At 37.9% G+C, this 12,065-nt stretch overlaps 1 protein-coding gene across 2 annotated transcripts; it reads left to right on the top strand.

Annotated features, from left to right (window-relative positions):
• Window positions 1-1,092: 1,092 nt before the first annotated feature.
• fbxo25 (F-box protein 25) lies at window positions 1,093-10,367 on the top strand. Of its 2 annotated transcripts, XM_068576794.1 has the most exons (11): window positions 1,093-1,200; window positions 2,050-2,227; window positions 5,791-5,885; window positions 6,422-6,471; window positions 6,596-6,688; window positions 6,777-6,870; window positions 7,435-7,619; window positions 8,019-8,201; window positions 8,514-8,657; window positions 9,712-9,738; window positions 10,172-10,367. In XM_068576794.1, the coding sequence occupies exons 2-11, from the start codon at window positions 2,103-2,105 to the stop codon at window positions 10,259-10,261; spliced, it is 1,086 nt and encodes a 361-aa protein (XP_068432895.1). In that variant the 5' UTR covers window positions 1,093-1,200; window positions 2,050-2,102; the 3' UTR covers window positions 10,262-10,367. The 2 variants fall into 2 exon arrangements, with proteins under 2 accessions (XP_068432895.1, XP_068432896.1); XM_068576795.1 differs by lacking the exon at window positions 9,712-9,738.
• The last annotated feature ends 1,698 nt before the right edge of the window (window positions 10,368-12,065 follow it).

The following is a 12,065-nucleotide window of genomic DNA, read 5'->3' as shown; positions in this document are numbered from 1 at the left end:
TATTCCTAAACTCTCACAATAAAGTTTAAGACAGTACTGTAGATTAACATCAGAGCACAACAAAAGACCAGTGACCTAATTTAATTGAGTATAAGGTCTGCGATTAATACAATAATGAGTTCATAATACAAATCTTTCAAATCGTCATCATTATTATCACTTTCACGAACGCCGTTTGTTTTCAAAGCCCATCTCAAAATCAAAACATAAGTACATGTGCGCAGTCCTCTGTCACGTGTAGATGAAGGCCACAACAAACAGTATGGATTAAAAAAAAAAAAAAGATTGACAGTTACAGCTAGCCAATCAGCAACGCGACTCTGGAAATCAACCAGAGCAGTGTCATGAGAGTCACGTCCTCTGTTATACAATGGCGGATCATGGGGTGTCCCTTCACTGACGGTAGGAGCGTCTTAATAGTTTTTATATTCTTATGCTCTCAGTGCCATAGTGAGTTCTCAACCTTTTTTTCAGTGATGTCCCAACTAAGTAACCCCTAATCAGTGCAAAGCATTTTTGGTTGAAAATGTGTTTTTATACACAGCACTGAATAGATTATATAACATTTGGTTTATAAACCTACACTTACATTTTATTGAATATCTATTACATGACTATTTTCAAATGAGTGTTTAATTGATGCTCATTATCATCAATATGATCATTAAAATCATTATAATTTTGTGACCTGGAAATCAGCGGTGCACCTCCGGGCATCCCAATTCTTAAAATTCATTTTGGGGAACAAGTAGAGAAGATTGAAGAGACTTGACACAAAACCATGGCTGTAATGATCCTAAACTACTGGACTCTACGAACTTTACCTTTTTTTGTAGACTATTCATGAATTGTATTTATTTAATCTAATTAGAGGTAGAGTCAAACTTTCAGCTGTTCTCATCCCATTTATTGATAACATTAATCTAATACTTCCATATTTACTTCTACATGTTTAATGTAGGCTGATGAATCACGTGACGATCAAGTATTTTTAACTTCTGTTTCCGCGACTCTCACTTTATACGACTCTGGATTCTGGCAGCCGCGATACAAACTGACGTTTCGACCAATCAGAGAGCAGCAGGGGGGGCGTGGGACGAATCGCACGGCGTGTACTTCCGTCAATACGTCCTGCACTGCAGGCAAAAGAGGCAAGAAGCAGATACAGAAACAGACGATACAACAAACGAGTCGCTGAAGGTTTGTTTAGCCGTTTTCCGGACAGTCCCAGTGCTTTTAACGAGCAGTTTGTATTCTTTATGTTTCGTCCTATCGGGACTGCGTGCGTTGAACCGACTGACAGCTTGTCTTGTTTTCATTTTCTACTGTTGAGCGCCGAAACGACGTTGACAGTGTTTGCTGTCATGTTTTTCCAAATGCTTCAGTTAAATGCGTCATAGTCGTTGTCAGGGATGTTTTGAAAGCAATTTGGCTCACTTTGCATCCGAGTATTTACCTGTAATATCGCGTTAACATGCTTAATATAAACGAGGCTCATACATCTATTGGCCCTCTTGTTTATTTAGCAGCGTTTCTCAGATAAAAAACCCTGATAAGAACCAGTAGTGCAGACTTACAGAATGAACCTATGGCTGCAAAGAAATGCCATCATCGCTGTGTTTCTTAACACGTATTGTTTTAATTTAAATAGCACTGCATTTTTAAAAATATCTGAATTTATGTGTTTTGCATTAATCTCTTTTCAATGCCCAAAAGGACATTCAAGTGGCGCAATTTCAAAAACACTTGGATAAAAGTGTTCCAGGTTCCCAGACGCTCATTTCAACTTACTTTTCGTGGACAGAATATGTTCTCTGATGTTCACGTTTGAACCTTTCATCTTGAATCTTAGCGTTTTCATTTTACCAATCCAATTTCAGAGTAGACATTTCTCGTTTTAATTGACTTAAATTTGAAGATGAGAAAATGTATTTAAGCTTTTTCCCACATTTTAATTTTTTTTTAATGTATTATTTTCACTTAGTTATGATGTCCTTTGTTTGATTCCATAAAACCCAGAGTACACAAATAATTCCTTTATCTCGTTAGCCCTCCAGGCTCTTTAGGTCGCAGGGACCTTCTCTAGTCCCTTCAGAGCTAAAATGCCTTTCTTGGGCAAGGACTGGAGGTCGCCTGGATGGAGCTGGACAAAGACTGATAACGGCTGGAAGAGGATTTTTCTCTATGGACACGAGTTGGAAGATAACAGAGAAATAGACTTGAAAGGGTAAGATCATATCTAATTCACCTTTGTCATCTATATCTGCCTTTTTAATGGGTTTTTTTTTACCAGAGTCAAACTTGATATGGTTAATGCGTCATTAATAATGTATTGCTTAATTAATAAACTGTAATCAAAGTAGAGATTTCTCATTGCATTTTTGTTTAATATATTTGTGCCTTCATAGACTCAGAGATGTGAGGAGTCATTACAACATGCAACAATGTTTCCCTATAAGGATATATTTGCTTATTCTACAGTAGTATTACAAATACTTCAATAACTTGATAACTAAAATACTTAAGAAACTCAAAATGACTGTATATAAGTATTTTTCTTTCTATGGCCATCAGAATTGGCGTTCGCTCAGAATCAAGCCAAAGTAAATTAGATTGTAATAGCCCTGCATCTTTGGTTTAAAATGTAACTCCAATGATTGATTCCAGCTGCTAAGGCTCACTTTGAGTGTTGACTTGGTTGTCAGACAACTTCCAAAAAATACCTCAAAAGTATTCAAGAGAGAGGAAGTCCCCTTGTTAAACAGAGGATAGTAGAAAGCTGAACAATTACCCGGTTGAACAATACCTGTTGTAAACTGTTGTACTTACTTAAAGGCGGTTTTGACTACTTTGCCAGGTGTGTATGTCTGTGGGCATTTGCCTGTGACCCGATTAGGCGTCACAAATCTTTACAGGTGTGAAAGTGACATCAAAATGAAGTCACAGTTTGAAGATGGGTCTGAGCAAAGGCGCCGGTGGTAGCGTGTAGAAAATGGGGAAGGACCATTGCCTTCTCTACTGAACATGGCTTAGGAGTACTTTGAGCTGCTTGAATTCATTTGACTCTAAAAGTAAGCTTCAACTATGGATGCACATTTTCCAAAAATGAATAAATATTTAAACAATATTTATATTATACATACATTTATACAACATGTATTTTATTTAAATCTAAAGGTTAAGAAAATGGATGATTTAAGTCCATTGACAAACATTTACTCTAAAGTAAATGTCACTAAACTTTCTAACTTTATTCAGATCAAGGATCAAAAGACTTTACCAAAGCATGCCAAATGAATATCATGTTTAACTATTCACGGGAAGCTGTTCAGCCTCTTTCCCTGTTAAAGAGAAGGGGCGAGAGCCAAACCTTGATTTTCATTGGACCGTCATAACAACACAATCAAACATGATAGCTTTTTTGTCCCTTTCTAAATTTTTAAAAAGGGACATAAAACAAGAAGGAAACAGTAAAGTGGAAGTAGAATTAAGTTGAGTTATACATGAATTGAAGTGCCTTGTTTCATAAAAAATAAATAAATATAAAAGTGCATAAAAAAGAAAGAAGAAATACTAATAATAACTGCTATAGTAAAAATAAAACTTTCAAAGAAACAAGTTTGTGTGTGTATGCGTGTGTATGCGTGTGTGTGTGTGTTTGTGTGTGTGATGAGCTTCAGTGTTCAGATGCACTAACCGGCTCACAAGAAAACAATGCTTGATAAACAGTGAGCAGCATGCGGGTGTTCTGCCTGACGGGGTTAACTCGGCACCAGTTGGCGATATCTCCCTCAAGCTACAGTGTCGCCTCATTGGCTTGTCAGCAGTCTCTTCACAAAAAGGCACAGGACACACCATCGGAAAAATAGCTATGACATCATTCGTTCAAATTGGCCACCCTCCAAATGCATTGTGTGATGAAAGATTTTCTCTGTTGTTCTGCTAAGGAGGAATGGGGTCTCTGAATCAAAGTTATGTAATGTTCCTGATTTTCTTGCAAGAAAGGAAAAGTATGCAACAGCTACAGTCTGTGACAAAAGATTCAATGAAACAATAGTCGCATCCCTACTTTACACATGATGAGGGTTACGCCTCCAAGGCACGGTGAAACAAAGAAAAACACTGAGTTGTGGTACGTGTTTAACCTGTTGTCCTTCAGTCCTTGAGATCAAAGAAGTTACATTTTACTGAGTCCTGAAAATTAACCCTCTTTCTGTTTACGACCCCCCCCGCCCCCGCCCCTCCACCCGCATATACTCAAGTGAGGAAAGGTCAACAGGCCTTTGATCTCCTTCTCTCTCCACCATCTGGTTCAACCATCTCTGAGAAACATTAAAATCAGTTTAGACTCTATCTTCACATAACATTACAATACTATACTTTATCATTACAGTTGTCAGTCAGAGAGGACAGTGACTTCATGCAGCAGAGGTACATTTGGCAGACTAACACATGTAGGTCAAAGAGTAAGAAGTGCATTATGATTGTAACTAGCATGGTGGACGGGGTTACAGAAGTAGTTTAGATCATAATGAATTGTTTTATGTTTACAAATATCTGTCACTTATTATTATATGCAAACACTTTACTGTCAATGTCTGTGACAAATAATGTATTTGACATTGTCTGAATTGATAGTTTAGTCATCGTGCAGATGTCAACGCATGCAATAAATGCAACTTAAATGCATCTTTGTAACGGTGAATAAGAGAAGTGTAACAGGTTGTCAGCCTACTTGCATACTTGTTTTCTTCCTGGTCCATGTAGACTTGCTACATCACTCTCGTCCCTCCAGCTCATGTGTTCCAGGATACAATTTTAAACACCAGCAAATCCCTAAACATCCCTGCTGCTGTGTTTGATGTTTTATTGTCTTTGTGGATGCCGGTGCTCCGCATGCAACTTGTGTTGAAAGGCCAAGCTGGATAGTGTGCTAGCATGTGCCTGTGTAATTAGAGAAATGGATCTTTTGTTCACAAACACGCAAAGCCATGTCTTCAGTTATGTTGGAGAGAAAAGTAAATTTGTTTCATAATCCTAAAGCATGTGTGTTAATTAGCCACATTGTGACTTATCATCTTGGTATACACATTTCCTCCAGGTTTTGAAAGCTCACAAACAGAACATTGATTTTTCATTGAGTGTAGTCAGGGATCTGTTGCAAGGACAAAAGATTGCCATTTGTTGCAACCATTTCATTTTCTAAAGCAGCAAAAGCTTACTATCAATCTGTCTGAAATTAAATTAAATGAATAGGGTTTTGTCTTGGATCCATAAAAAGTTAAATGTGGTATGATCCCTTTTACTTTGTGGGAACGTGGTTGATATAAAAAAAAAAACACATCACCAGCGCTGCAAAAACAGAGGTACGATTCATCTTCTTTATTTTTTTAAATCTGAAAATAGTTAAATATGCCTATTATAAGGTCTTTTAACCCAATGATTGCTCAAATATCTTTGCTGATAGTGTTTGTAGGTGGTAAGCTTGATGGATCACATCCTTGTTGATTAAATGTGAATGATTATGTCACATCTTAACTATTGGGACTCATGTTACATCTGTCTAAGCCACTAGTTTAGCCACTAGATCTTACAAAAGGAATTTATGGGTCTTTACATTCTGTTTGGTTTCTTCTGTGCCATTAAGGATGGACGTCAGTAAGAAGTCACCGACTTCCCCCTAGGCTTGGTTTGTAATGGTTTGGTTTGTAATTGTATTTCAGGAGCACCGGTCACACTCGCAAGAAATGCTCTTAACACATTCCTACCACGCCTCCTATGTCCAAACAGGCTCTGCGATGATGATCTGTTTGTTGAAGATGTGTGTGAGCTCGCCACGACGAAGAGAAAAAAGGACCTCTTCAACAATAACACCAAGTCTCAGTGTGAGTTTCAGCATCGCATAATCTCTATTTTGACTTTATGAGGAGTCTGTGGTACAGAAATTAAAGGTATTATTTATTTATTTTTTAAATGGCAGAGTAGAAATAAAGGGAAGAGCAAGTTGTAATTAGTAGTAAAGGGACCACCACCTATAAACTTTGTTAATTTATCGCCTGAGATTGTCGTATTGAAGCTGGCAGTATTGTATGGACCGCTATCTGTTGGTTGAATTACATTTGTTAAGTTTATCAGTGGTAATAAGTTTATCACTGGTTTTGAGGTGTGTTTCCAAAAAAAAAAGAAGAAGTCACATTCAGCCATTTCACAGTTGGCTGAACCTGTTTCAGTGTCTTTGTGCTTCACTCCCAGCTGTTAACATTAGCCAATAATGATCCATATCAAGGTAAAAATTCATGGCAAAGCTATTCAATTGCACTGGCTCTCATCAAAGGATGTCCACTTGACACACAGTATGTACGTCTACACCAAAACACTTGAATTCCAATAAATAATGTGTTGTTTTTTTTTCCTTGTCCAGTTGTTTTCGTGGATAAATGGATCTACGTGCATAACAGGAGCACGAAAGAAGTGAGTGATGCAGCTGTTGCTCGAACATTTCACATGAAGCCTGTTGATTGAAACAGCAAAATGAATTTGAAATCAATATTTCTTAAACAAAAATGTATGTGTGTGTATTTTCATGTTGACACAGCGCCATGGGTACTCCACGCTTGGTGAAGCACTCAACCGTCTAGACTTTTCCAGTGCTATTAAGGACCTTAGAAGATTCAACTATGTTGCAAAAGTGAGAGATGATCATCACAAATGTTGATTTTGAAATAGTTTTACAACTCGTACAAGAACAACAGTGTAACTCTGATTTCATCTCATAGCTTTTCCAGCTAATAGCCAGGACCCATCTGTCCTCTTTGAGTGGAACTGCACAGAAAAACTATTTCAATATACTGGAGAAGATTGTACGAAAGGGTAAGGAGACCTGAGAGATATTGTATAGATATTTTGTCAGCACACTTTTCTTTGCAACCTACACCTTATTTAGGCCCTTTTTATGTTCGTAAACATAGCATTATATTTTACAGAAAGAATATTCCTTTACAAAATGGTAACCCTCTAAGCAACTAGAAGATGCTGTTTCTCAGACTACTGTTAAGTCACGCTGGTGTTATTGCACTGAATGCTGAACCATAAATCCAGTATCTGTAGTTCATGGGGTTGTGTTGCCTAGTGCAGCACATTACTTTAAATAGATTTAGTCTGCCGCATGTAAAGTCAAACCTTTTTAAAACAATGCAGCGTTAATTTGAATTTGTGTTTGCTAAAATAGTTTTTTCTTTTTTTTTAATATAAGGTAGGGTCTTCTTAGCAATTCATTTATTTATAATAATTATAATTTCCCTTATATTTAGTTATAGGTATTAAAGTGGTAGAACTAAACATTTTGCTCCATTATGTTTCGTTTTGGCAGCTAATGTTTTGACCGTTAAATATCCGTTGTTTAAAAACAAAATGTTTTTAAAATGTCACTACTAGTTCTAGACGACCACTACAACCCGCGCCTTGTCAAGGATTTGCTGCAGGACCTGAGCATGACGCTGCACAATCTGACTATCCATGTTGGCAGGTGTGTCCTCGTGGGCAACGTCAACATCTGGTTGTGCCGCCTGGAGACCATTCACAAATGGAAGCAGCAGGTCAACAACCTGCAGATCCCCAAGGTAGGAGGTGCACTGGTGTTTGTGTTGTACGTTTGTATGTTTGTATTCCATCGTGTTTAGTCCATCCCAAGACATGCTTCAGTGTGCACTCGTCCATAACGCGCCTCCAGGTCCAATTTGAGCTGCCGGTATGTAAATGTGACTTTTAAAAGGGAACAAGTGCTGTAGGTTTGCGTCTACTGACCTCAGTGCTGCTGATGCAGAGTGAGGAACATGAAATATGGAAGTGGAAGTAGTGGAAACTAATCTGTTGAAACTGGTAATTATATTTTCTACTGTGTATGAATTGTAACACGTCGTTATCAGTGGGTTATGACTCATGTCATGTAGGAATATTTAACTTTTTCTGCTCAGTCCAGTTTTTTAATTTCAATGTGTTGCTCTTAATTGTCTTCCCAGCAAATGTGCAATGGCATGACATTCAACGACTTGCCGCTACACATGCAGAACAAGATCCTTTGTGAGTTATCTGACGCTTATGACATCATTAACGTCGGGCAGGCCATCCCTAATCTGCGCAGCCTTAGTGAGGACAGGATACTGTGGAAGAAACTCTGCCACTTTCACTTCTCAGACAAACAGGTGAGAGAACATATTTAGTTCAATCAGACAGGGAACATGAGTATATGCAGCAACATCTGACATTTTGATCATGATTTTAAAAGTGTTACAATAATAGTTAATAAAAGAGATGTCTGTAAAGTAGTTCACCTTTTGACCACTAGAGGGAAAAGTTGGCCAATGTTTTTCACAGCTCATACACACCCACTCAGAATTGGTGTTAATGAAATATTGTTGTCAATGATATCTAATTACACTTTGCTCCAGTTCTATTTACATTCCTGTCCCCTGTGTTTTAGTTGTTTTTTTAATTGTCTTTTTCTTTCTATTTAGTTCTGTAGGAATTTGGTCCTATCCAGCAGTGATAAAGTGGACTGGAAGCTGATGTACTTCACCCTGACAAAACATTATCCAATGAAGGAGCAGTACGGCGACACCTTGCACTTCTGCAAAAACTGTAACATCCTCTTCTGGAAGGTAAACAATAAGCTAGCATACACACCTGCACCAATATTCATTTTATCTAGGAAACGTTATGTGACCAGCCAGTCGGTCAACAAACTGGAAGGAAATTACTGGTTGTACATTACATTAAAGGAAAATAACATAAAAACACAGGTAACAGACATAAAAACAAGTGTCGCTTGACTTCTTTTTTTCCTTGCAGCAAAAGAAAAACAGCCTTTGGTTCTTTTGTAGAAACCTAATTTTGCTTTGGGGCTGAGTGTGTGTCCAGAAAATGAAACCTGCACTGTTCAAGTAAACATACCTCATATCTCTTGAACTGTACGTAGGTCAGACAGGAGAGTCTATCAAATCAAGTAACACGTTTGTTCCAGAGCACATTGTGTTCCCTTGTAGACAAAACATCCATTATTGCTTGATACAGACTTTTGTACATACTCTATTGTTTCTAAAATATCAAAGAGACTTTTGGTCCAACCATACATCCCCTCTCACACAAAAAATATGTCTCTTGCATACAGTGAGAGAGGAATTCAATAGTAATTGAAATCTCAAGGTAATACTGTAAATATTGAGGAATATTTTTGAAAAATATATCCCAACATGACCTTTCTGCTCTGACTAATTGCTGATCAAATGATTGTTAAAACTTGAGGACAGTTTAAAAATAAAAAAAATAGAAGCTCCACGTTTTGATTATTCATCAGAAACTAATGAGTCACACAAATAAGCGTAGATTCTCAATGAGATCAGAAGTATCCTTTTTATCCATCAGTACATTTGTTTTTACATATCAGTCCGAGTTCAAACGGACTACTTTCTTGTTTTCGTTGATGCATAAGATCTGACCTTAAGCCATCTGCACATACTGACAGTACTGGGAAGTAAAATGCAGCTATTCCAAGTATCCCCCCCTCCTCCCATATTTATTTACTTAACACAATGTTGTTATCCTTCTTGACTGGGTCCCTGTACCTTTTAACGTCTGCCCTCTTTGCGTCCCTCTCCTTGCTTGTCTCCTTTCCTTCCCGGCTCTCCTGGTTACCCTTCTCCCTGATTCCTTAAGGATTGCCACCTGGCTTTGTTATTCAAGGTACTTTCCGTCCCAGTTTGTGCCATGTTTCCCCCGGTGGTCGCATGTGTTAAGATATGTCTTGTTCTATTCTCAGTTTCTCTTGATGTCATCCTGTTTTGCCTGAGGTGTGTTCAGTAAACAATCTCGCTCTTTGTGCCTTTGTGGCTTTTTAATTAATGTCCTTTTAACCGCATTCTTAAAGTTTATAAATTCCTCTGAATGTTGAGAGTTATTGCGTCTAAAATAAAAGGGTCATTTGTCATTTAGTTTTACACAAATGTTTCTCTGTGTATACTAACAACAGATTGCATCAGTTTTTTGTAAATCCATCAACAAATCTGTGTTCCTTCCATGTTCTTAGTAACGACTGGTTGCTGTGTCTCAACTGCGAGCATCTCTGCTCCCCCTGGTTTCCTGGTCTTTCTAACAATGTGCTGATTGACTCTTCTAGGACTGTGGCCATCCATGCACTGCCAACGACCCAGACAGCTGCCTCATGCCCATCTCTCCACAGCACTTTATCGACCTCTTCAGATTCTAAACCCTCCATGTTGGTCACCAAGCAAACCGCCGTTTACTCTCTCTACCAAAACAAGAGCGTGTGCGGGGCCATTTACCCAAATACAAACGGCTTCAACTGAAAGAGATTACTTTTTAATGTCTTCATTTCCTGACGCACAATTGTTTTCATAAGCCAGTGGTTCTCAAACTGTGGGGTGTGACCCTCTAGTGGAGTGTGGGGGTATTACAGGTGGGGCGTGGGGTGGGATATTTTCTTTTTAATATATTTATAATCCTTTATTAATCCACAGTGGGGAAATTATTCTCTTAATTTTACCCATTCTTAGTAATTAAGGAGCGGTGTGCTGCTGAGAAGCAACTGGGGTTTTAGTGTCTTGCTCAAGGACAAACGATGAGAAGATCAACCGGCCACCTTGTGGTTTCAGGACGACCACTCTCCCCATGACAACTTCAAATACTACAAAAGTATAAAGTACACGAAGATAAACTTCATTAATAAATACATGTGAAATGCTTGTTCTTTCGTGGAAATGTTTACATTCACAGGTTACGCTGCGCATGCGCCACGGCCAAAATTCTTGACAAGCGACAGTTGGCGTTTGGTCAAAAGCCGATCTATTGTTACAGTTTTGTTAAGGGCGTTGGGCCATGAACATTTATCTTCCCACAAAGTGGGGAGTGACAAAAAAAAGTTTGAGAACCAGTGCCATAAGCCAAGGAAAGGTTTGTAAATTTTAAGAATGTTGCTAATAGTTTTTCCTCCTCCTGCACAAACATTCTTCTTTTTGACAAAAAAATGCTATTCATAAGAGGTTAAAAAATATATATATTTAAATGTAACATGTGAAAGGGTTTATATGAACAAGGAATTGTAGCATGTTTATGGTAGGTAAGTGGTAATGTGTGATGTCTGAGATGTTGTTTTTATTTTTTGAATGTTAAAAGGGAGAAAGAAATATTTACAGTGTGTTTTGGTGATATTTAAATAATTTGGTGGTTTAACTGACTGCATGTCATGTTTGAGTCTCTGTTTACAATCTGTATGTTGTGTCCTTTGTGAATTATTGCTGTGCTCTGTGTGCATTGGAAGTGTTAAAAATAAGAGAAAATAATGGAAAAACTCCATTGATTTTTACAATCTACTTGAGTCAGAACTGTCAAGTGACAGACAGTGAAAATGTTGAACAATATTTATGGGGATAAATTGTTTTGTATTTTTCCTCCAACTTTTGTATTATGTCGATGCCGTCCCAATACTTCTGGTGGAACCATCGTGACTTTTATGGGACATGAACTAGCTATAAATAATTAAACATTTCTAAAAACCTATTGTTGTTCTTCACTTTATGCTCCATTTGCAATCCTTCTAAAGGCAGCTCAATGGAAAGATAGAAGAAATGAATCGGGATGTCTGTACGTGTATTTTGTAAATTGAGAAAATATGTTTTTTTACAGAAAAATAATGTTCATAATAGTATAGTAACTGCGCTTTATAAGAACATTTCTGATGTGTCCTCTGTATCAGACTTGTATTGTCAAAATATAGATTTCTTTGTTGATTTGATCTGAAAACAGTTTCAATATTAATGGTATGTGCTATTGATGAACTCTTCTCTCCAACACGGAGTTGACTCGCTGCTGTGGCCCGCTCACATTTCTCTGCGACTAGCCAAGAAAAGTTGACACACTTTGTCACAATTATCTTTTAAAGCTACTTCCAGGACTTCAGCTTGTGTGGGTTTTTTGGTCGTCCCTGCTAAAACAGATCTGGCTCGCTGAAGTGTGAGCTGAAGGACCTTCAAGTGAACCTGCATGATTTCACC

The sequence above is a fragment of the Clinocottus analis genome, unplaced genomic scaffold (genome assembly GCF_023055335.1).
Source record: "Clinocottus analis isolate CAN_PGR_092001 unplaced genomic scaffold, fCliAna1.0.p SCAF_15, whole genome shotgun sequence".
In the NCBI taxonomy this organism is placed as follows: domain Eukaryota; kingdom Metazoa; phylum Chordata; class Actinopteri; order Perciformes; family Cottidae; genus Clinocottus; species Clinocottus analis.
This window is presented reverse-complemented; position numbering and strand designations above follow the sequence as displayed.